General features: G+C 40.0%; 1 protein-coding gene across 1 annotated transcript in view; it reads left to right on the top strand.

The window, feature by feature from the left end:
- GTF2F2 (general transcription factor IIF, polypeptide 2, 30kDa) overlaps positions 1 to 26702 on the top strand; it is a 176871-nt gene that overhangs the window by 6399 nt on the left and 143770 nt on the right. The window contains exons 2-3 of the mRNA XM_006837619.1: positions 11188 to 11261; positions 25679 to 25697. Of these exons, the coding sequence (XP_006837682.1) occupies positions 11188 to 11261; positions 25679 to 25697 (93 nt within the window). The remainder of the gene's footprint in view (positions 1 to 11187; positions 11262 to 25678; positions 25698 to 26702) is intronic.

Genomic DNA, 26702 nt, shown 5'->3' on the forward strand with positions numbered 1-26702 from the left:
GACCCGGCCACTTGCCTTGATGTCTCCTGGGTGAGCAACTTGCTTGTTCTTGTAGTAATCAGTTGGACTGCCGTTGTTGTTTTGTATTTTTCCTGTGGGTCTTTCTTTCATAAAGTATCTTCTGTTCTTCTAGCCACTCCATGCTGGTCTGCTTGTCCTTTCAAGTGGAAATTTCCCACCTCAGAAGATTCTGGATAGGGTTCAGGATTCCACTTATGGTTTTATGTAATACAGAGGCCCCACAGGAAGCCTCCTTCACTGGGCACGTTGTAGCCCCATTTTAGGTATTCCAATCAGTTATAGGCAGAAGACAGACTTACAAGCTTTCTGTGGTGATATTTCTGGCTGTTCCTTTCTCTCCCCCTCAAGTGTCTATTTTATAATGATATGCCAGGGGAACCAAGATTTGAAAGACAGCCAAGCATCTTAACATTATTTCCCCCTTTTTGGCAATCGTCTTTTTCATTTTCACGCTTCTTTGTGTGATATTACAATATAACATGGAACTTAGAAAGTGTTTCTTCATTCTTTTTCTACCCAGTTACAATTTGTAAATGGAATTACATAAATTTTAAGCCTGTATACTTTATGTTAATATTTATCATTCTGAATGAAAACTTGAGTTCTGATGTTTGAGGAACACTTGTTGCAAAATTAATAAATTTCTTCTTAGAGTATCTCAATGTTTATGAATTTTCTTCCAATTATTTGTTTTCTTGTATACATTTAATTGACTCCATCCTTAGGCAAGAACACAGTGGGATAGATGCAGTAAGAACTGTACATGTAGTCTTTGGGAGTTTGTAGTAGGGAAAAAGTCATATTTATCTGGCCAAGACAGGGATAACTTTTTAGAGAAGATGACATTTAAGAAGAACCTATGACGTTGACTACTTAGAAAAACTTCCTAGCAAAGCTGAGAAGAAACCTACCTTCCTGGGAAGGCAAGTGTGACCTCACGGTTTTGCCTTATAGTTTGCACTGCCCTGTGTGACTCAGTCTATGCCACTGTTAAGTTTGTCAGCTAGTTACCTCAGCCTCCAAAAATCATTACTTAAAAATCGGATGATGTTTTAAATATTTTAGCCCAGTTCTATTTTGGATCCCAATACTTTTGTTGTTTGTCACTTTTTAGTTACCTTTGACTCATGGTGACCTCGTGGGCAGCAGAAAGAACCATTGTCCACTGCAGTGCCATCTTCATCCTCATTGGTGGTCCCTGTCCATGATTGCAGGCCTTCTAACCTCAGGGGCTCATCTTCTGGTAGAATATTGGAGACTGTTCTGTTGTGATCGTAGGATTTTCATTGGATACTGCGTTGTGCTTATGAACCGGGCTGCGAACCTCAGGGTCAGCAGTTTGTAGCAACCAGGTGCTGTATGGGAGAAAGATGAGACTTTCTGCTCCCGTAAAGATTTATAACCTTGGAAATTTATAACCATAGGGTCGCTATGAGTCGCAACCGACTCCACAGCACACCACCATCACACCACCACAACTTCTCAGAAGTAGATCACCTCGTCTTTCTTCCTAGTCTTTCTTAGTGTGGAAGCTCTGTTAAAACCTGTCCACCATGGTGACCCTGCTGGTATTTGAAATACCAGTGGCATAGCTTCCAGCATCATAGCAACATGCAAGCCACCACAGCATGACAAACTGACAGATAGTGACTAGGGAGGTTTTGTTGTTGTTGCTGTCAAATCAGTCCCCCCACTCATGGTGATATTTCTGGCTGTTCCTTTCTCTCCCCCTCAAGTGTCTATTTTATAATGATATGCCCCCCCACTCATGGCACCTCCCTGAGTTGCTGACTACAACTGCTCCCCAGGGTTTTCTAGGTTGTAGTCATCACAGTGGATAAGTGTTGGTCTGTTAACCAAAAAGTTAGTGGTTTGAACCCACCAGCTGCTCTACAGCAGAAAGATTTACAGTCTTGGAAACCTTCTACTGTGCAGTTCTGCTCTGTCCTGTAGAATCTCTGTGAGTCAGAATTGACTTGAAGGCAGTGGGCAGTGGGTTCTCTTTTTGGGGAATGGAGAGATGGGGTTTTGACAAGACCTTACTATCCAATCAAATGGAGTGTTTCTACCCAGCCAGGCTTCGTCTGGTAAACATACTGACAAATCTTTATTGGAGGAGAGAGTTAGGACATCATGTCCTGTGAATGTTGTATCTTTCATTCAACAACTCAAGTGCCACCAGGCTCAGCTTTATTTCTTCACAGGCTGGCCAGCAGTTGGACATTGACAGGTAAAGAGAAAGCTATATACCAGTGAGCGTTCACGCTACAATGGGTGATACCCCAAAGTCGCTGGAATTTGCATATCCTATACACTAAGTATTTTACAAAGCAAATCTATGCTGTGGTACTAGGTACCTGTATCTTCCAGATGGTAAATTTGAGGCTTATGGATACTAATTATCTTGTTCAGTGTCTTCATTATCCTAGTGCAGCTTAAACAGAAATGCCATAAGTGGATAGCTTTAACAACAAATGTATGTTTTCACAGTTTAGGAGGCTAGATGTCCAGATTGAGGGTGCCAGCTGCAGGGGAAGGCTCTGTCTAGATTGGCTTTGAGGAAGGGTCCTTGTCTCCTTTCACCTGTGTGTGGACCTGGTGTTCCTGGAAGTCTCTATGTGTTGGCCTTCCCTAAGTCTAGGAGATTGCCAGCAATCTAAAGGACATGCTCCACTCCTCTTCTTTCTTGGTGGTGCTATGACCCTCTTTCTGCTTGCTTTTTTTTTTTTTTTTTGAGATGAAAAGGTGGTATCGGTCACACCCCTCAGGGAAACTCCCTTACTTGGGACCAGGACTGTGGCTTGATTAAGGAAGGGTATTGCATCTCAGTCTAATCCCCTTATATTGGATCAGGACTGATCCATCAGATCACTTCATGGGGGGGTGGGGAAATTACATCATTACATAACTGCCAAACCACTGAGAATCATGCCCACCTGAAGAGACAGAATATTGGGGCCGGGGGAGAGGACACACCATTCAATCCACGACACCCAAGCTTAGACCACGTAACTCAAATTTAGGTCTGTTTGGCTACAAAGTTTATGCCAGGAATAGGCAATGTCTTTTTCCCCTTGAATCCCTTTCATGGATTATCTCCCTGGTGATTCAGGGGGTACAGTGAGAGCTTTATTTCTGTGTCCCTTGGGTCTTATCAACTCCATATTTTGAATTTCAGGAAAACCTGGGAGTAAAAGGTCCCTGCCACAGGTTGGGCTACCTGCGAAGCTGATTTTGAGGTGGAGATTAGCATGCATGGTATTACTAGGGACTGCTCTTAGATTCACTTGGGAACAGAAAAGACTTATTGCAGGATTGGACAGAGGATGTGATATAGTCTCTGTGAAAGCCAAGAAGTGTTTCATAGGGAGAAGTCTGCAGAGTCAGACTAAGTATGCCCAGTGGATCAATCTTGATGTGACCTTGGGGGGGAGGGAGGGGAGGGTGTTGTTTTCGGTGGACGCAGTTCCAAAGAGGGATAGAAGCCCAGGGTATTTGCCAGCTGCTCTCCCAGCAGCTGGGGGGATAGGCAGGGCTTCAGTCATGATGGGAGAATATGGGTGTCATATAAGGAGCCCTGGTGGCACTGTGGGTTAGGCATTGGGCTGCTAATTGCAAGATATAAACTCATCAACCATTTCTTGGGAGCAAGATGAGGCTGTCTGCTCTTGTAAAGATCAGCAGTGTCAGAAACCCTAAATAGGGTCGCTATGAGTCAGAATCAACTCAAAGGAATTTGTTTTGTTTTGTTTTTACCACAATGACTATTAAAATGCCCTTAATCACATGTATTCTGCAAGAAACAGGACTTTGCAGATTAGTAAATGGGGCACTGATACTTGATGAAACAAAGTTGGCAGAGAAGTTGGCATTGTAATGTTGGCACACGTTAACCTTAGTGCCTTGGCTTGAAAAGCAGGGTTGACCTTATTAGTCTGCCTCGCTTGGGCAGGCTGATTGGTAGTCAGCACGTGTTTAGTTATTGCAGTCACTGTGCTAGGCTCTTGAGTTTGACTGGTGAGAAAAAACACATGGCCATGCTCTTATGGAGTTGGAAATCTAGTGCAGGAGACAGACATCAGCCCCAATGTAAATTGTAATTGGATAAGGGCATTGATGCCAAGAATATTGTTCTCTGTGTGTGAGTAACAAAGGCACGTGATCTAATCTAGGGGGCAAAGGAGGGTTCCTTGAGGAAATAATACTTCAGTGAATCATTTTCTGACCGTCTCACTGATGGGAAATCGGAGAACACATCCCCTATTGTGCCCTTTTCATCTGATTTTTTAAAATGAGTGGGAACAGTAGAAACAACACAGATACCTCACAAGTGACTCGTTGGCAAGAGTGTTTTGGAACCCCATTGTTTTTTCTTCCTCTTCTTCCTCCCGTTTTTGAGACTTAGTTTATGGTACTGTGGACCTTATGTGCTGGACTGCTGGGTCAGTTTGCAGCTGTAAGGTCAGTGGTTCAAGCTCACCAGCTGCACCTCAAAAACCTTATGCAGGGTCGTTAAAAGTCTGAGCCAACTCAACAGCATTTAACAACAACAGTTTTAATGGGCTGGAACTTCCGAAAAGGAAGTTGGACCAGAGCTGTGATAGCGTAGTGGCCACGAAGTGGGCTGCAAACCGCAAGGTTGCAGTTTGAAACTACCAGCTGTTCTGTGAGAGAAAGATGAGGCTTTCTGCTCCTATAAAGATTTACAGCCTCAGAAACCCTGTACAGGGTCGCTATGAGTCGGGTCAACTCCTTGGCACATAACAACAGCAGCATTAATCAGGGCTGATCCATCAGATAACATTGTTGTTGTTAAATGCCATTGAGTCAGAGACTCATAGAAACTGTTTTCCGAGGAGCAGCTGGTGGATTTGTACCACCGACCTTGCAGTTCAAATTGGTTATGCAGTTCATTGCTTATCCTACATTACCACACTAGGATTCCATCAGATTACAGAGTGGAGGATATTACATCATTCCATAACTGCTGAGTTACATCATGCATAACAGCTAAACCACTTGATTTAAGCTTTTCGTATAGTTATATGTGATTGAAGTGCTGTCCTCATTATATTCTACTTTTTTAAAAAATGGTATAATATTTTGGTCTAGAGTGGTGCTGTAGGATAAGCACTGGACTGCTAACCACAAGTTCGGAGGTTCAAATCCACCAGCCACTCCTTAGAAACCTTGTACAGGGTTGCAATGAGTCAGAACTGACTTGACAGTACACAACCAGAACATATTTTGGCAACCTTTTGAAATAAACTAATGGGGTTATTTGGGAACCACCTGTTTTGTTATAGTAATGAGGGTGATGTAGTATGAGTTCCAGACTTACTGTTTTATTAACTAGCTTCAGGATCAAATAATTGTTTAAGTTGGTCATCAGTTGTATTAGGTGTAATTGTTATACTGGATTTGATTCTTATATTTGTTATAGTGTATGATACATAGTCACTTCCTTAGCACTATTTTTTTGTCATTTGATGACCTAAATTTGGCTGTAGTTTCTTCTGACCTGGTAAACATATTGAAGTAGTTGGACTCATCCAAGAGTTCCAAGGCTCCCTAGCACTTTTGTCTGCTCTTAGCTTTAATAGCATTTTTTTTTTTTTTTTTGCTCTTTACTATGCCATTTTTTTTTTCCTTTTAATTTAAGGTTTTTATTGTGGATTGAGTGAAAGTTTACAGGGCACATCATCAGTTTCACATTCAACAATTCATATAACATGTTTCATTACATTGACCACAATCCCCTCCATATACCATCAGTTAAAAGTATTTCTCTTGATCCACTTTAGCTTTTTTAAAAACACACAAACAAACAAATAAAAACCCAGTCAGGCATATTTAATAATTTACATATCCAAAGGACACACTCTGTAAGTCTGTTCCTGGCCACCAGTTCTTAGTCCTTCTCTTCTTGGTTGATGAATCTAGAGTCCTCAGCCACTCCTCATCTCCATGCCCCCATCTCTGCCTCTATCTCTTTTAATAGCATTTTAAGGAACCAACAGTGAAGGGAGGGGAGCAAGCAGATGGGAAAGATCCCATTCCATTATTGGCATTGTCCCCTCTCCTTCCCTTACTTTGAACTAGATCTTTGAAACAAAGTTTGCCTCTGAGAATGAAATTAGGTGAATTGCATTAAAATTAAATTCTATAGCCTACTGGAGCCCTAGTGGTATAATGTTGCTAAAGCACATGGCTGCTAACTGAAAGATTGACAGTTCAAACCCACCAGGCACTCCTCCAGAGAAAGATATGGCACTCTGTTTTCATAAAGATTATACCCCTTTAAACCTGTGGAATAGGTTTACACTGTTTTAGGTTTTCACTATGTGTTGAATCCCCAATCAATGTTCTTAGAAGCAGTAGTTAGGGAAATAAATGATGTATTTCATTGGGCAAATCTGCTGCAACAGAACGCTTTAAAGCATTAGAAAGCAAAGGTATCACTTTGAGGACTAAGGTGTGCCTGACCCAAGCTGTGGTATTTTCAATTGCCTCTTATGCATTGTGAAATATGGACAAAGAATAAGGAAGACTGGAGAAGACCTGATGTATTTGAATATTGAAAGTACCTTGGACTGACAGAAGAACAAATACATTGTCTAGGGCCATTAAACACAGCGATGAGGTCATTTCGCTGATGGGGGACATTGTGAAGGTGTTCACTGGGATCAGTGAATTAGAGGGATTGATAAACTGTTGGAGTAAAAGCACTGGGGAGAGAGCTGGGAAGGTAGGAGGTGGTTGTTAGAATGGTGGCTTGAAATATTATGGAAGCAATCCTGTTACCAATTCTGAGAAGGTTTTAGGGCTTCTGAAAATAGGGTTCATCTGAACCAGGAGATTGGAATATAATGAAGAAAATACATTTTTTGTAAGGACTTATTAGGGAATTTAACTTGCCATTGATAGATGAGTGGACTGCTAACAGTAGAAGAAAATGTTCCCTTTGTGTTACAGTAACTGACATAAAATGTTTAATAGGGTTAAAATCAAAGATAAAGCCAGAAACAAAAGCTAGCGTGCTGGGCAGGATTTCAAGGTTCAGGCCATAAGGTAATAACTTTCTAGGCCAAGGATGAAAAGATCTGATGTTATAACAATTATTTGTAGAGATCAATTTGAGATCCTAGTTCTGACAGGTAATGTTATGGACATCTACTTTCTTGCACCAGTACCCACTTGTGACCACCCTGCTTTTACTACGTAGAAATGATTGGTCACTCCACATCCCCTTCAGTGTTTGTTGGCTGCCCTTTTCCAAAGTTATCATTGGCTCAGATTGGCTAGTGGAAGTGTTTCATCTCTGTGGGTACAGTGATAGGTCCGAGGAGGGGAATATGACGTAGTCAGTGCCATGAGAGATAATGCATTTTTGCTTAGGACTTTTGAGAAGGGAATGATTGCTCTTTGGGAGCTATTTTAGCTATCTTTCACACAAAGTGAAAACCTATGAAATAATTGAGCCAATAAAGGGGAGAGAAGAGTAGTAAAAGGTGACTTCATTTGAGCCCTTTACCCAGTTGCTGTTGCGTTAATGCTAATTCACAGTGACTCCATGTGAGAATAAAACCGTGCTTGATAAGGTTTTCAGGGCTACAGCCTTTCAGAAGCAGAGCAGTTGGCCTTTCTTCTGAGGTGTCTCTGAGTGGATTTGATCTGCCAGTTCGGTCAGTAGCTGAGCACTTAACCTTTGCACCAACCAGGGACTCTTTATTTGAGCCCTTGTTGTTATTTCCAACTCATAGCGCCCCTGTGTAGGGTTTCTGAGGAGCAGCTGTGAGTTTGAACCACTGACCTTGCAGTTCACACCGACCTTGAAGACTCCATAAAGCTATCTCTGGACTTTTTAGTTACTTGTCAATGAATCAGCTTTTTGTTTGCTGAGTTAAGTTGATTTTCTGTCATTCATAATCAGAGGAGACTTTTTCCCAATCTCCATCATTGTTACTGATACATGGTGTGGATACAGTTGCTATAAGGAATTGCCAAATCCTCAAAATTTGCTTGAATGAGCGTGCTGCATTGTAGTTGAAACATAGTCAGGATATGGAATCTTCAGAATTCTCTATTCCTTAAACCTTTGACATACTCTTCTTGAGCACCTGTGCCTTCATGGGAGGCCCTTTGGTATTGGGAAGAGAACATCACACCAATCTGGGATCATGTCTGATACTAACTAGCTGTGTTATTTCAGTCCCTGAGCCTCAATTTTCTCAGCTGTGGAATGAGAATGATTCCGAATTTGCAGGGTAATTGAGAGGATTGAATAGACTTAAAAAACAAAACCCCAAATCCATTGCCATAGCATCAATTCAGACAGAGTAGAACTGTCTAATAGGGTTGCCAAGACTTGACATGACTGGTAGGTTCAAACTGCTGAACTTTTCACTTATTAGCAGTTGAGTGGCTAACCAGTATTCCACCAAGGGCTTCTTTTGGTAAAGATTGCATGTGTAATTGAACAGATAGCTCAATTCTGTAGGGATTGCATGTATAATTGAGCAGATAGCAATAGGGTAGCAAATAGCAATGTTGTTGTTATGTGCCGTGGAGTCAGTTCCGACTCATAGCGACCCTGTACAGGGTTTCCAAGGCTGTAAATCTTTACGGGAGCAGAAAGCCTCATCTTTCTCCCGTGGAACAGCTGGTAGTTTTGAACTGCTGACCTTGTGGCTCGCAGTCCGATTCCTAACCACTACGCTACCAGAGCTCCTTTAGCAAAGAGCAATAGGGTTGTCTTTTGACATATATATTCTTGAATATTGAATTGACTCTATGGCAATAGATTTGGGGTTTTTGTTTCTTAAATTCTGTTTAATTCTCCCAGTCACCCTGCAAAGGCTGCGTATCATTCTCATTCCACAGCTGGGAAATCTGAGGCTCAGAGGATTGAAATAACACAGCTAGTTTTTGACATGTATATTCCTGACATGTTTCCAAATGCTTCTTTGTGCTAATAGAGTCTTAGATAGAACTCTACTTTCTGTAAATCACAGTGTTATTACAGTATCAATGTAAGTGGATATTGGTTAGTTAAAAAAGCAAATAAGACAGTTCTTGGCATACATTCATGCTATCATTTCAGGGTTTCGTGGGAAGTAATAATGACATCTAATATTCATTGAGTGCCTGCTTTTTGTTAGGCATTATGCTACATACTTTATATATATATTGTCTCATTTATTCCTCACGATCAGATAATCTTATAGATGCATACTTATTTTAGAACCCATATTACTTTGTGGAAGAAATGAGATTGGGATTCTGTTTTATTCCCTTTCCTTCTGAGAATTAAATCTCTTCAGATGGCGTGCACTCAGTTGCAGACACAATATAGTATGCTGGTTAAGAGCACAGACCCTGGAGACAGATGACCTGCCTGGGTCGAATCTCATTTACTACCTGTAACCTTGGGTAAAGAGCTTCCTTGCCTCAGTTTCATCATCTATAAAACAAGGGTAATTACCTCTCTCATAGATAGGTGATGATTAAATACCAGAGTTTTCAAAGTCTGTGGAAAAATTCCATTTTTTTTGGAGCCCTCTCATATGCTAATCTATGTAAAGCACTTACTTATAACAGTGTTGGTAGGGGTCTTCCTCTTTTCCACTGACCTTCCACTCTACCAAGCATGATGCCGTCCTCCAGGGACCAGGAAAACAGTATTATATAATGTGGTGCTGTGGGTTAATGCGCTGGACTGCAAAGTCGGTTTGAACCGCAAGGTCAGTGGTTCAAGCGCACCAGCCGCTCCTTGGAAACCCTATACAGGGTCGCTATGAGCGGGACCGACTTGACAGCACTCAACAACAACAATGGGTCAGAAACAACTTGACGGCACTTAACAACAACAACAACAACATTAGCTGTTGTGCTTAATTAATTTTATCTCAGCAGATATTTCACCATATTGGTCAAAGTTACTATTTTACACATAATGAAATTTCTAAAATCATGTTAAACTCAGTGGCGTCTCTATAGTATATCATCATTTTAGTCATTAATATGATTCTCTTCTCAGAAGCCTTTTTGAGTAGCTTTTTTCTTCTTTGGGATTTTATTGAATTTATTTGGGGACATAAGTTAGCACTTCATTATTTGTGTTTTATTTGTTTTTTTTTTAATTTGTGTATTGTTTAATTGATTCTTTCTGTAAAAAAAAATTTTTTTTAAGCTTTTGTGAATTGAGTGATAGTTTCCATGGGAAAACATCGGTTTTACACGCATTGTTTCATTGCAATGATTACAATCTCCTCCGTGCATCATCATTCAACAGTATTTGCTTCTATTCCCTCTTTTTTGGGGGATGTACACAAAAACACTCAGGAAGATATAATCATTTAAACAACCAAAGGACACACTGCAAGCCTGCCTGCTGGCCACCAGCACACAGTCTTTCTCTTTACATGAATCTAGAGTCCTCAGCTGTTCCCTCTCTCCATGTCTTCTCTGCCGCCATTTCTGGTGTGGCTGCTTCTCTGGATAGGGTCCCACATTCTGCTCATGCTCTTCTCACTTGATGGTCCTAGGATCCTTTGTTCCTGGAATGTAAGATTAACCACTTCCCCTTTTTTGTTATAAAACTTCTACTTTTACTGTTGTAACCATCATAATTCATCATAATAAAATTACTCACTGTTGAATTAATAAGAATCTTATCCCCATCTCCTTTTGCCAGACCCGTCTAGATAAGATGAAAACTATTCAGTGGGGATTCTACCTTCCCCCACACACTTTGAAACTAAACTGCCTTTTGAAAACTTGAAAGCCACTCACTTCATGCCTGTATAGCGCTCTCCCCACCCCCGCCATTTTAGGTAGCCAATGTTTAAGTTGCCTGTCCGATCAACCCTGTGTACAGAGGGGATAGGATTGATCCTTGATGTAGCATTTCATTATTGATAAGATTATTTGATCTGTGTTAGCTTTATGTCATCAACTAGATTGGCTTTAAGCTGATTGATAGCTCAAAATTTTGGTTTCTTACATGTCTTAGTATCCTTTATAAGTACAAAACATGAATGAGAGCATGAAATTCATGATCAGTTACTAGAGGTAGGCACTCCAAAGCAGCGGTATCATTTTATGTTTAAAAAAGGTGTGTGAGCATTGGAAGCATAGTCTTACTAGTGTTTTACTTCATCTTAGGTTCCTAAATACTTGTCACAGCAATGGACTAAAGCCCCCGGAAGAGGTGAAGTTGGGAAATTACGGATTGCCAAGTAAGTTATTTACTTACATATCATTGACATTATAAAAAGCTGTTCAGAAACATTTACAGTCCCATTTAAATGTGACTATAGGTCTTGGCTCTGCAGGATAATGCACTTGACCACAAGGTCGGTAGTCCAAACACAACAGTTGTTCCTCAGAAACCCTATATAGGATCACTATGAGTCAGAATCGACTTCATGACACTTAACAACAACATAGTTGTTATTCAGGTAGAGAATTTACTTCCATTTTGAGATACTTGGAAGATGAGAAGTATTGAGCATGTCAGGGCCTGTCAAGTGATAGTTAGGTGCCCTGTAAGGAGCAGTGCACACATGTGGTGTAAATATCAAATGAAATGTACTGGTAACATGTATTAGCAGTGCAGTAGCAGAGCATGTAGCTCCTCCTCTCTCCCCCTTTGGCCATCCTGTGAGGAGATGTGTGTGGGTTGGGCATGACTAGATGCACCCATCAAAGTGTTCAGGTAAGATGACTTAGGTACTGCGTACTGCCTCTAGAGGGAGAGTGAAAGAAGGTGGGGACTGATGGTCAGTAGAGCTTCTGATTGAGGAAATGGCCTTGTTAGAAAGGGGAACCAGTCAAGCTCAGAAGCCTTGTGTTCAATTCCTTCCCTTCAGCTCCAACCAGGTTCCATGCGTAGCACTCCACTGAAAACCTCTCTTGTCTATGACCAATATCCTCCATTTTATCACTTAGCTTTTGCTGTATAACAAGCCACTCCAAAATTTAGTGGTTTAGAGTAACAGCTGTTTTATTTGCTTGTAATTTAGATAGGTCAGATGGACAGTTCTAGTGTGGACCAATGTGATTGAGGTATCTAGGACAGCCTCTGTGTTTCTGGTGGTTGGCTCAATATCAGCCAAAGCCATGTGTATTTCATCTCCAGTGTGTTCATTCACATGATGGTGAAAAGAGTTCTTAGTAGCAAAAGAGAGGAAAAATCCCAAGGCTCACAGACTTTTCGAGTCTGTTTGCCAAAGCAGCTCATGGCTAAGACCAAATTCAGGGCTGGGACAGCAGACTCTACCTTTTATGTTTTATAGTCTGCCATATCCACATTACTGAATGTAAGCATCAACTACCTGGGGGCTCAGGACCACAGTCTCAGGGAACACTATGGTCAGGTACAGTGTTCTGTCTCCTTTGGTGAGTGATAACTGGGATCTTAAAAGTTCATGAATGGCTATCTAAGGTGCAATCGTTAGTCTCGCCCTGTCTGGAGGAAAGAAGAGTGATGAAACTTGGAGACACTTGGAAGCAATTAGTCCAGAAGACTGACGGAACAGATGAATATCAGTTCCCGGCTACCTCTATCAACTGGGATCACATTAGAAGGTCCTGGGTAGGGGGGCGGGGGGAATGTTGTTGTTGTTAAGTGCTGTCGAGTTGATTCTGACCCATAACGATCCTGTATAGGATTTCCGAGGAGCTTGAACTGCTGACTTTGAGGTTCAAACCAACTTTACAGTCCAGTGCATTAACCCATAGTGCCATACCAGGACTCCAGGAGGAAATGTAGAACAGGTGAAATAAAAAGACAAGGCATACTTACCAAATAAAGACAGGTGGAACCCTGAGACTATGACCCTTGGCCATTCTTTAGCTCTGGAACTGAGCTCTTAACCTGTGGCTCAGTTTTTAGACAAGTAGTAGATAGGTATATAGGGGGGACGACAACACTAGTGAGGCACATACACCTCAGAATGGTCAACCATGCAAGATCCAAAGGGCAGCATTTACTGATACAGAATTCAGCAGGGTGAGGAAAGTCGGAGAAAGTGGGGTACATGATGTTCCATTGAAGGATTAGCAGTCACTATGATGAAACAAAGTGTATGACTTACTGAATGTAAATCTGATGATCTGCTCTACTCTGTAAACCTTCACTCAATTCTTAATAAAAATATTTTTTTTAGAAAAAGAGTCAACTGGTAGACCTTTTCTGACTTGACCTTCAGCAGAATTTGACAGAATCTAGTGACTCCTTTCTTGAAACTTTGTTTTCAGTTGAATTCTTGATACTTCTCTCTTCCTCGCTGACGGCTACTTTATTTTTCACAAATAAGCTCTTAAATTTGTCATCATTAAAAGTCTGAATTTTAAACAGATTCTTGAAGTTGTGGTTCATAGCCATCAGCTCGTTCAACTTTTGCACCTAGCTCATCTCCAGTAGCTTTTCCAGAACTACTGCCTTCACCATGAAGCTCCATGAGTTTGCCCAACTCAAACTTGGGCTTCATCAGCATTTTCACTTTCCCAACAAACACATCATAGAGAGGGAAAATAGACTGGCAAGCCTTCTCTGTGTCCTTTCCAATGCTGTCTGGAATCAGTTTATTGACCACTTCTTTCAAGTCAAAAGCCCCTCTCAGGCCATGATTTCCATCATCTTCTTCTGGATTTGATGGACCTGTAGGTGCTGAGCATAAGATGTCTTTCGTCCGAATCGGGTTGTTGTGTTTTTTAGTAAAACCAACACAGAACAGGCAAAGCAAATTACCATCTGTAGTCTTGATATCAACATGAGCTTCAATCATGGTCTGCCATTTTTTGACCATGGAGCACATTTTGTCATGGATAAGATCCATGCCGTGGAAGTTGGTCAGGCAGTTTTTGTCCTGCACATCCTCAGTAATTAGCTTGAATTTTCTAAATGCAACTTCATTGTTCTGAAGATCCAGCAAGGCTCACTTCAAAAACATGACCCTTGAGCCCATCAGATGTAATTTTGGTTCCTTGAGTCCTTGTGACTAGTGTTTTCCCAATATTTCTTACACTGAACATAGCTGGTGCCTTCACATCATACCAATCTTTCTTAGAAAATGGATCAACCACTTTCTTCTTGGCACCCTTTTTGCCACCATGCCGATGGCCATAGTGCTGCTCAGAGAGCCAAAAGACTGACGGCTACTTTTGTCTCTAGTTCCCACCTGTCTTCTCAGTCTAAATATACGACCCCAGGACTCAATCCTTGGTTATTTTCTTCTTTCTTCTTCCTATGGGTCTCATAGTTTTAAATACCATTTATATGCTGGCAGTTCTCAAAAATATTTCTCAATCCTGGTCTCTCACCTGAACTCCAGATTCTCATGTCTGATTGTCTCTTGATGTTTCTTTCCACTCAGATGTTTAAGAAACTTCGAGGCCTTTTCTGACTTCCCTATATAAAATAGCACCCTCTACATTCTTCTTGGATCAACTGTCAACACTCACGGAAGCAGCAGTCAAGAAATCAAACGACGTATTGTGTTAGGCAAATCTGCTGCACAAGACATTTTTAAAATGTTGAAGAGCAAAGATGTCAGCTTGAGGACTAAGATGCACCTGACCCAAGCCATGGTATTTTCAGTGATCATATGCATGTGAAAGCTGGACAGTGAATAAGGAAGACTGTAGAAGAATTGATGCTTTTGAGTTATGGTGTTGGAGGAAAATATTGAAAGAGGAGAATATTGCCAAAAGAACCAACAGATCTGTTTTGGGAAGAAGTACAGCCAGTGTGCTCCTTGGAGGCCAAGATGACCAAACTTCATCTCTCATACTTCGGACATATTGTCAGGATGGACAAGTTGCTGGCGAAGGATATCATGTTTGGTAAGGTGGAGAGTAAGAAAAAAAGCGGAAGACCCCCAACGAGATGGATTGGCCAAGTGGCAGCATCGATGGACTTAAGTGTGGCAACAGTAGTGAGGTTGGCCCAGGATAAGGCAGTGTTTTGTTCTGCTGTGCATAGGGTCGCTATGAATCAGTACTGACTCCATGGCACCTGACAATAACACACTCTATCTTGGAGTCCTGGTATGGTGCTGTGGGTTAATGCGCCAGACTGCAAAGCCGTTTGAACTGCAGTGTTGGTGGTTCAAGCTCACCAGCTGCTCCTCGGAAACCCTATGCAGGGTCACTATGGGTTGGAACCGACTTGACGGCACCTCACAACAGTGCTTATCATCATTGTCTCATATAGTTGAGAAGTATTTATTCAGCTGCTCCTGTGCCATCTGATATACTGTATATATACAAATAGATATAGAATACTACTAGCGTATAAGCTCCCAAAAGGATTTCTAGTTGAATTCTGTATTTCAGCATTGAAAACAGCACTTGACTTAATAAAATTAAATTCAAACACTTTGCCGTTGCATTGATTCCGACTCACGGGCACTCCATGTGCTTACACAGTAGAACTGCTCCTGAGGGTTTTGTGGACTGTGGTCTTTGTGAAAGCAGATCAGTAGGCCCTTCCTTTGCAATGCTGCTCTGTGGGTTTAAGCTGCCAACCTCTAGGTTAGTAACAGTAGTAAAGTGCCGTGGAGTCGGTTCCAACTCATAGCGACCCTGTATAGGGATTCCAAGGAGTGTCTGGTGAATTTGAACCGCCGACCTTGAAGTCCAGTACTATATCCTACAGCACCACAGCAGGACAACACAGCAGTAGCGAAGTGTAAACTGCCGTGCACACTTGAATTGATTCAGTGGCAATTAACAATAAGGGACTTACATGACATAGTAGATACTCAGTACATATGTGTTGAATGAGTAAATGAAAACTGCTATGACAACTTTACTAACAGTTGTTAAGTGCCATCGAGTTGGTACTGACTCATAGTGACTCTTTAGTAACGGTGATGGTGGTGTGCCGTGGAGTCGGTTCCGACTCATAGTGACCCTGCATAGGGTTTCTGTGGCTGTAAATCTTTACAGGAATAGAAAGCCTCATCTTTCCCCTGTGAAACTGCTGGTAGTTTCTAACTGCTGACCTTGAGGTTAGCAGCCTGACTCGTAACCACTACGCTACCAGAATTTCTTTGTAACTACTGTTAAACTAGTTACTTTATTTATTTATTTATTTTAAAAATAATAAATAAAGTAACTAGTTAAAAGTAGTTACTTAATTTTTTTCTTAGACCATATTTCAAAAAGTTTAGATGGTTAGTGAATTAGTAGAATATTGTCAAGGCTTAATTTTTCTGCTATGGTTCCATTGGGAGTCCTGGTGTGGTACTATAAGATAAACACTGGACTTCACAGTTGATTTGAACTGCAAGGTCAGCAGTTCAAACTCACCAGCTGCTCCTTGGAACCCTACATAGGGTTGCTATGAATCAGAACCAGCTTGACAACATTTAACAACAGAGCTCCATTAAGGATAGAACTTTTCTTGCCTAAAATACGCACTGTCTTTAAGCAAAGCATATGTACATCAGGGATCATTTCAAAATTTTCTCATCAAAGTCAATTGGCTGTCCAGTTTGGATTTGGTAGGTGGCAACATGTCTTTAAAGTAAGAAACTTTGATATCTTCCTTATTTATACCCTAAGTATTTTTATCTTTATCTTACAGTCCTTTTTTCTAAATACATCTTTTAATTCTTGATTTTGTTTTAGATAAGATAGTGCTTAGAAACTGGAAGCCTTTCCCCCACCGAAGTTCTAAAGTTAGGTAGGGAACAGTACTCAAGAAATAGTAATGCATATTTGCAGTAAAATCAGTCTTGAATTGTGGCGCTGTCCTGATGTGGTGCTGTGGGTTAATGCATTGGACCTCAGGGTTGGCAGTTCAAATTCACTAGCCATTCCTCGGAAACCCTATTCAGGGTTGCTGTGAGTTGGAACCGACTCCACTACACTTAACAACAAAACAACAGGATCAATACAAGACTGAATCACAAAGTCAGCAGTTCAAACCCACCAGCTTCTCCTCAGAAACCCTATACAGAGTTGTTATGAATCAGAACCAACTTCGTGGCACTTAACAACAAAAACAACAACAGGGCTTAGAAAACTCTGACCACGTTCTAGTCTCAGCTCTGTCACTTAAATGCCAGAGACTTGACTCTAAGTTTTCTTCCACTGTAGGAAAAAAATTTATATCAATCCATTGAAATGATATGGAAGTAGCTATCAGTTTTGTATTTGAACTTTACAAAATGAATATTCCTGGGAAGTTGTAGGTGAAACCCCTGGGTATGGGCAAAGTGACCCCTGTTGGGTGATGTTGCTCTCCTATCCATCAGGGACAGAGCAGACTTGCAGTCCTTTGTGCCCGGATTGTGGCCAGGGCTGTGTCATGCTTAGAGCACATAGGAAAAATAAGTTGTGGGTGAATCACGTTTTTTTGGTAAGTGGGGAAAAAAGATAGATTTTCTAAATCTATGGTGAGCTTTCTCTTTTAAATGCAGAATCCTTTGTATGCAGATGCTTTTCTGTTTAGGAATTGCAGAACTGATTTAGTGCTTCCAGTGAGTTGGTTTCCAGATTTAGTATAAGTCAGCATGGTTATTTGGCTATTTAATAAAAGATGCATTAATAGTGTGGCTCTGTGGGATAATGAACAGGACTGCAAGGTCGGTGGTTCAGATTCACCAGTTGCTCCACGGAAACCCCATACAGGATCGCTATGAGTCAGAAGTGACTCAGGTACTCAACAACATTAATAGGTGTGTTTTTTGCTTTTTTCCATTTAGTTCACAGCTCAAGCGTTAGTGCATTATACTCAGTTCTTGGTGCTGCACTTAGCATTTGTTAAGTTGTTAAATGCCATCAGTGAGTTCGGACTCATAGCGACCCTGTATAACGTTTCCAAGGAGCAGCTGATGGGGTTTGAACTGCTGACCTGTTCTTGACAGTCCAGTGCTTGTCTTATATGAAAGTAGGGTAATGAGAAGCCTAACAAATCAGTGTCCTTAGAGGAACATTTGAAGGTACCAGAACTGTTAACCTGAAAAGGAGATTTAAGACAGACCAGGTAAATTTTCTTCCGATAATTTTATGCCTAGAAGACTTAGAGGTAGATTAACCATTTATGAGTCAGCTCTGATTTAAAAGATGTGTATTTTGGATGATAATGAAAATTGCTTAGGTTTTAGAAAGGCAGTGTTGTGTTGGTCGTTGGATTTGAGTATGGAATTTGGAGTGTAGTCCTAGCCTTGTAACTTCCTAACTGTGTGACTTTGGGTAAGTCAGTTACCGTCTTTGTTTCCTCATCTGCCAAAAGGAGATCATATAAATATCTCCTGCAGTTAATTCACGTACAGTGCTTAGCTCACTGAGTGTTCACCTACTGTCATACTACAGACATTGCACAGCCCAGATGTTGACACTGCACTGTGTCTGATGTGGTCTGGGCGCCGATTCCCACCTGTGTTCTTTCACCACTGCCCCATCAGACCTCCCAAAGCTAAGCTGTGGTTTGTTGTGCAGCATGAGCCACAGCTGGGAGGATCTCCATGGTATGACTGGTCATTCCATCAGAGCAGACACAGGACTGTGGGGTGGAGGGGAGGAGGGGACAGGAAATGGAGAAAAAGGCATCTGGGAATGCATCTTTTCCCAAAGTCTTATTTTAATGTCTCACAAAAGGTGAATCCTGTTTTTTCTTTAAGAGTGAAAACAATTTAACGTAGTTTAAACTGATGAACACAGAAACAATATCTTCGCACAATTTAAAATCGTTATAACATGGTGTCATTCAGGTTGAAAGTCATACTGAGAATTTTCATTTCTAACAAGTTCACAGGCAATGTTAAAAGTGCTGTTTAGTGACCAAATTTATGAGCCATGTATGGAATTTAGGTGTGGTGCCATAGGATTGGCACTGAACTGTGAATTACTAGGTCGGTAATTCAGACCCACCAGCAGCTCTTTGGAAACCCTATACAGGGTTGCCATGAGTCGGGCCCACTCAGCTGTACCCAACAACAACAGTAGAGCAGTGTTTCCCAAAAATATACATAATTAAAAATCACCTGGGAATCTTGAAAAATATAGATGCTAATTCAGCGTATTCTTTGTCAGATAATGAATAATCTACAGCAGTTGATATTTAAGGAGACATAGCAACTAAAGTGTGTGATTAACAACAAAAAAAGCAGGATATTGACACAGTGTCCTACTTTTACAAATCAAGCAGCACTTCCAGAGAATATCACAGATATGTATCTGGATTAGAAGAGTGTTATTGTGAAGTGCCCCCGAGCCGGTCCTGACCTGTAGCAACCCTGTATAGGGTTTCCAAGGAGCAGCTGGTGAGCTTGAACCACCGACCTTGAGGTTCAACCCAACCTTGCAGTCAAGTGCATTAACCTGCAGCACCACACATTAAATTAAATGCAAGTGTTATGACCCTAAAATCATATATATGTCTGCTTTCAATGTAAACATACCAAGTGTGCCTGGTGTCCCTCAAAGAAATGCCTTGAGGGAAGATCTCCTTATCTCAGATGTGCTGCTTTGGCCATACACAAAGTATTATTGAAAACTGCCTGTAATATTAGCTTTAGAGACATTGACTCGCCCTTTTAACTACTCTGAATTCTGATCAAATTTATTTTTTGCATTAATATTGAAAACAATGAAAAGTCACTTTTGAATAGAAAATAGCTATATACATTATATATATATATATATATAAAGCTTTTATTGTGAGTTGAGTGATAGTTTACATGGGAGAACATCAGTTTTGAACTCATTGTATCGTATTTTGTTTCATTGCAATGATTACAATGCCCTCCACGTATCATCATTTAACAGTATTTGCTTCTTCTGTTCCCTGTTTTGTGTTTTGATGTACACAAAAGCACTCACGAATGTATAATCAGTGAGTCCGTGTCAAATAGGATAAGAGTACAGATTATTTTAGCTGCTGGTAACATTTGGGCCATTTTTGTCAAGTAATTTGTGTCATGTTCCTAAATCATTGTTCTTGGATTATTTATGTACTTTGGACATCTGATATGTACCACATTTGGATTAATTAATAGTTTTGCTTGTTTAATTTGAAAGCCAACTTTCTACATCAGCATTCTGTCTCAGAATGCTTCAGTTTCCAAAATGTTTGATTATGTTTTATTATATTGACCATCACGTGTTGTTGTGTATGTTCTAGTCAATTTCAAATCATAGTAGCCCTGTATGACAGAGTAGAACTGCTCCATTGGGTTTCCAGGGAGTCCTGATATGAGTCTGTAGGATAAACACTGGACTGCTAATCCTCACCAGCCACTCTTGGGAAACACTATACAGGGTTACTCTTGAGTCGGAACTGATTTGACTGCACTTAACAACAACAAAATCGAACAACCTTTGTAGGCTCAAATCATCAGGTTATTTTGAGGTGGTTAGAGGGTTTGAACTGCCAGTCTTTCTGTTAGCAGCTTGTACTTACACACTGGGCCACCAGGGATCCATGTGACAGTATTTAGTTTGTACTTACATGGTTTCTTCCAAACACTTTTCAGCTTTTTATTTCTAAGCATGTTTAAAAGTTTCAATGTCATATGGGGGCACGCAACAGAGAATAATGTATAAACAAATTAATGAAATATAATTTTTTTTCTTTGTTTAATTGAGTCAGTTTAGAACATGAAGGTAAACTTGCATTTCAATAATTTCTGAAGATATTTCCATGTTGTGCAATAGTTGATGCTTAGAATTTGGACCACGGGCCAGCAAGGAAAAGTTAAATTGTAGTCATAATATGTAACAGCAAAAGGTCATGTATACTTCATCCATTCATACACAAAGTCAAAAGCAGATGTCATTTTAAAAAAATTAACTTTTGCGTTCTTTAAGGATTTCTGATAATGAACTCATCTAAATCTCTCCTTCTTTATCATCTCAGCTAAGATGCTGTTATAATGCTATGGGTTTGAAAGGAGGCTTCTTTTCCACCTGTGCTCCCTAATTGCGTCTGGGTGGTTTTCTACTCACCAGGCCAGACATGTCAGCATGGTCTTCTTAATTCACTGTTTCCTTTGCTGTCCACATCCTGTCAGTTTTTGTCCATCAGTTTTAACAGCTCAGTGATCCTGCCATGGATCACATGCCTCCCACCACTCCCCGGTTCAAGTCTTCATCATTGTTATTTCTTTCTGTTACCTTTTATGTGATTATTGTCATTAACCTCAGTTCAATTCAGTAAACACCATGCGAATGACTTGTATGTCCATTTTGTCTTGTCTTCAGCATCTCTGTCTTAAAGATAGCAAAATGATAGGCTTCTGTTAGTGGGTGGAAAGGACTCTGGTGAATTTAATTCCTATCCCACCTGTACATGTCAGGGGATTGTGGTCATGCTGAAAGGTGGTCCCAGTATTGCCAAATATTCTTACGAGTTGTAAGAAAAGCTGAGAATTCATATTTTTATATATGATCTTTCAGTTTTTTACATCTCTCTTCTAGATACTTACCCAACAAATAGGAGATTCATGTTGCTTTTTAATATATTAAAGAATCTACAGTAAACAAATGTGCTATTATAAGGCTGTGTACTCATTAGTCTCTGACTATTCTTTTAGCCCTGAATGTCTCTAGATTGGTGACCTCACTCAATTCATCTTTTCCCCAGCCAGTAGTCTTCATTTCTATGGCAGTTTGTTGTACCTCATGTCTATTGGAAAGAATCTGATTTTTTCATTAGGACAGGAGCTAACATTCATTGTGCCATGAAGAGTGACTGACTGAGCAACTCAGGTTAGGCAGGTAGAAACAAAGTTGGGTGTTGTAAAGATAAAATAGTTATCTAACTGGTCTTCATATCTGTTGTTGTGAAGTGCCGTCAAGTTGGTTCCGACCCATAGCGATCCTGTGTAGGGTTTCCGAGGAGCAGCTGGTGAGCTTGAAGCACCAACCTTCCAGTTCAAACGGTTTATCAGTCTGGCGCATTAACCCACAGCGCCACACCAGTAGTATCTTTTATCTGTTCTATAATCTTTGCTGGTACAAGCTTCCTGGAGCATATCATTGTACATGCGAATTCTTTTGTTGAAGTAATACCTGTGAACCTCCATTTCTTATAAAATAAAGTCTATATTGTGAGGTTTATGAATTTCCACGGTTTAGCTCTAATTATGTATTGTATTTCCATTTCCACTATTTCTTACTTTGTATTTTTCCTTCCAGCTACTTCCGGTACTTTTTGGATCAGACAGTTCTGTGACTTTGCTCAGCTGTTCAGTTCTGGTACAATGTTCTTCCATATCAGTCTGTTGGAGTCCTAAAACCTTTCAAGGCTCAGCTTGGAGCTGCCTCCTGCATTGAGCCATTTTGTAACTCTTAAAATGGAAGAAACAGTGTCTTCCTATCTAATCTTGGTATATTGTGGCTCTCTATTTGAACTTAACATTTATCACATACATACAATAATATGTATGTACCTTTTGTGGGAGTGTAGTGGCTCCATACGATAAGCACTGGACTGCAGACAGCAAGGTCCATGGTTTGAGCCCACCAGCTGCTCCACAGGAGAAAGACGAGGCTTTCTGCTCCTCCTGCAAGGTTTAAAAGCCTCAGACACCCTGTGCAGGGTTGCTGTGAGTTGGAATCGGCTTGACGGCACTTAACAACACCAGCAGCATGTACCTTTTGTGTCTCCTGATGACTAGTAACATCTTAAATTCATCTAAAATTGGGCATGTTGTTTTCTTGTTTGGTGCCATCAAGGCACTTTCAGCTTATAGCGACTGTGTGCACAATAGAATGAAACACGGTCCGATCTGGCACCATTCTCACAGTTGTTGTTTGAGCCCATTGTTTTTTGCCACTGTGTCGAGCCTTCTTATTGGGGGCATTCCTCTTTTTCGCTGACCCTCCATTGTGCCCTTCTCCATGATGTCTTTCTCCAGGGACTGTTCCTTCCTGATACCATGCCCAAAATATGAGAGATGGAGTCTTGCCATCCTGACTTCTAAGGAGTATTCTGGCTGCACTTCTTTGAAGACAGATTTGTTTGTTCTTCTGGAAGTCCGTGGTACTTTCAGTATTCTTCAACACCATAACTCAAATGCATTGATTCTTCTACAGTCTTCCTTATTCACCGTCCAACTTCCTCATGCATTTTGGATTATGCTGCTTCTGTGTGTTGTCAAGTTGGTTTCGATTCGTAGTGTTCGTGTATAGGGTTTCTGAAGCGATAAATCTTTATGGGAGCAGAAAGCCTCATATATATCCCACAGAGTGCCTAGTGGATTCAAACTGTGGATAGCAACCCAGTTTCCTTTACTTTGGGGTATGTTTTTTTGTTTGTTAAGTACTATTGAGCTGGTTTTGACTCATAGCAACTCTCTATGGTTTTCTAGGAATTGCTGTTGGGTTTGAGCTGCCAACCTTGTGGTTTGCAGTTCAATGCTTACGTTTCAGTGCCACACCAGGACCCCATCTTGGAGTATGTTACTGTTAAGTGTCGCTGAGTCAGTGTGACTCATAGTGACACTGTATACAGAGTTTCTGAGGCAAGTTTGAACTGCAGAACTTGAGGTTCATACCGACTTGCGGTTCAGTGCTTATCCTACAGCCCTACACCAGAACTCCTTTTTGGTGTATGTTGTTGTTGTCAAGTGTCATGGAGTTGGTTCTGACTCATGGAGAGCCTGTATAGGAGTCGAGGATCACTGGTGGGTTTGAACCACTGACTTTGAGATTAGCGGTTCAGTGTTTATCCTGTAGTGCCACCCCTGGAGTATAGTAGGTTTTAATAAAAGTTAAAAAATTAGACTGTAATGTAGGGTGAACATTGATTCCATTAAGAAAAGAAATTAAAGACGAACATCTAAATATATAGCAAGTCAGATAAGAGATGTCCTCTATCAGTATGTTAAAAGTGGAATTACGGCTATTTAAAAACTTCTTTTGACTTGTCTGTATTATAGATATTTATATAATGAGCACATAATGTTTTTATAATACAAGAAAATTGATTATAATTTTCAAAATTGTTAATTAATTTTTATCTTTAAAATTTTGACCGGTAAATGAAGCATCTTTATTTAAATTACGTGGTACAATTTGCTGAAATGCCCTGTCTGGCTGGCTTTATATATGCATTTACATGCCGTTGAGTGCTAAAAATAAAGGTAAGTCTTGCCATTATGTGGATGATAATGTTGGGACAGGTAATAAGTTTTAAGTGAGGTGGACTTATTTAAAGTGCTCATGTGAGATTAATGTGACTTTGTTTTTTCTATAAGATTATTAATGAGATTGGTTGTTGGTTAGTTATGTGCCATGGAGTTGGTTCCAACTCATAGTGATCCTGTACAGGTTTTCTGAGGCTGTAAATCTTTATGGAGCAGAAAGCCTCATCTTTCTCCCATGGAACAGCTTGTAGATTCAAACTGCTGTCCTTGTGGTTTGCAGCCCAATTCATAGCCACTACGCTACTAGAGCTCCTTATTAATGAGATAGCACACAGGTAATCCCCAATTTATGACAGGGGCTCTGTTTCAGTGATTTCACTATTAAGTGTATTCTGATGCAAGTTGAATACTAATTAAAAGCAAAAGAAATTTTCATTGTTGCCTATGATTATCAGTAGTCTTATAAATATGATCTTTATTTGCCTTTGGGGATTGGAAATACACCTTATAACCTTATAGACTTATATTTTCTACATACATAAAAAATACACACTAATCATAAAATTTACTCAGACAATGAACACGGGTTGATGATGTTGGCATTTTGTTCACTGATGTAATAATTCACTTTGAACTATTCAGGATCCGCTGGATTATCCTTGGGATTGGGGATATTGTTTCTAGTCAGAAAATTAGCAAAACTTGTCTGTATGGTTCTTTTCTCTTTCCGCACATGTTTTGTGGCAGCATCTCACTGCTTCCTGAATCTGCCTAGTGGCTTTAGCAAAGCGATCCATATTTGGGTCAATGTTTTCAAGCATCTAAAACCCCAGATTTAGTTTAGTAAAAGCTCCGTCTAATCCTTTAACTATAATTTTTATTTTATAACTTCTCTGTAACTTCTTCCTCATTGTCTCTTCTTCAGCGTTCTTTTCTATTCTGTTCTGTCATTTCCCCTTCTTAGTGATCTATGAGCTGTCCCACAAGGATGATACCAAGTTCTGAGTTCAGTGTTCTTGCCTTGTGGATGATTTTTCTGCCTATGTTGGCCATCATATTGTTAGCAAATGCTTGGAGCATGTTCGTATAACATAGCACTTTTCCCCATAGCCCCCTCCATGCATTTTCCTGCAACGTCCTCTCAGGAAAAGTTTTAATCTGTTACACAGCAGTGTTTTGAACATTGTGCAGATTTGAACCTCTGTGAGTGAACATCTAAGAATGATAAATATCAGCAAATTCCACAGGGAAACACTATGTGATGCATATTGCTAATGACAAGATATGCAACATTGGTGGCTTGGTGGTTAGCAGAACTGCTTTCCGAGATGATAAAAAACAAGACAACAAAAAAGGACAGTCGTAACTGGAATGTCATAAGTCAGGGACTGCTTGTAACTGAGAAGTGTCAAGGGTAAATATTGGTTTATATCTATAAATGTAGTATTTTATGCAAATGTGAGGTAGTGATATTTCTTTAGTTTTTAGCTTACATTTAAAAAAAGCATGAATGTTTAAGTATTAAAAAAAAATATTTTCTTCTCTTTTAGGATTCAAGGAAGGACTGAGGTAAGATTTTTATGCAAAAATTTTATTTAAAATATAGACTGTTTTACTGTGTCTTACTAATAGTAAAGAGAAGATATTATTTGAATTCTAGAAAACTCCATGTGAGACGCAGACTGCTGATGGTCAGGAGCCCATAAAGGCTTAAACGCCACCCTTATGTGAATAAACGAACTCTTTCAGTTGTTCTCATGTTTTTTTCCTTTGTCCAAAATATCCTCTGTGTTGGTACTCTAGTACTAGAAACCTAGTACTACTTTAGAATAGCAGAAGCCTTTATTTGATTTGGATTGTAGATTGTGATGCATTAAGCCTTGGGCATAATTTATGGTACCTAGTACATAGTAGATATTTAATAAATATTTCATGATCTTTTCACACGAAAATAGGCATACTAATTTTATGTTTATTCAGTATTTGGAGGGAGGAGGTCTGGTTTACAGTGAAAATCATTTTGAAAGAATTCTTACCTTTGTATTTCTGTTCTAAACCTTAATATTGAATTATCCTTGTAATTATTTAGTTGTATTTGCTAAATTATTTAGAAATAAAGCATTACCATTTACTTATACAGTAGTCAGTAAAACCTTATAAGAAATACATCTTCTGTTTATGGAAGGTATTTAACTTTTCGAAGTAAAGAACTCGTTTTTCCCACCCCTTGAATTACTGTGGCTTTCTTAAAATAGTCATTCACTCAGCAAATATTGGTTTCCTACTATGTGCAAGGTTTTAATGTTATAAAGATCACAAGACATGATTCCTTTGACCTCAAAGACCATAGGGAAAAATAATGTTATTTGTGCTTTGGAAAGATATTCATTCCTCAGCTACAGACGAGCAAAAACATTAAAGAGCTGTCTTTGTAATGATAGCCCTATTATCCTGGTAAATGGGGATAGATTTTCTTTCTATGACTAATATCTAAGTATGAAAAATTTGTTTAGCAAATGAATAGAAAAGACATTGAATTTTAAAAAGTGTTTGATTTATACTAAGAATTTCTGT

The sequence above is a fragment of the Chrysochloris asiatica genome, unplaced genomic scaffold (assembly GCF_000296735.1).
Source record: "Chrysochloris asiatica unplaced genomic scaffold, ChrAsi1.0 scaffold00022, whole genome shotgun sequence".
In the NCBI taxonomy this organism is placed as follows: Eukaryota; Metazoa; Chordata; class Mammalia; order Afrosoricida; family Chrysochloridae; genus Chrysochloris; species Chrysochloris asiatica.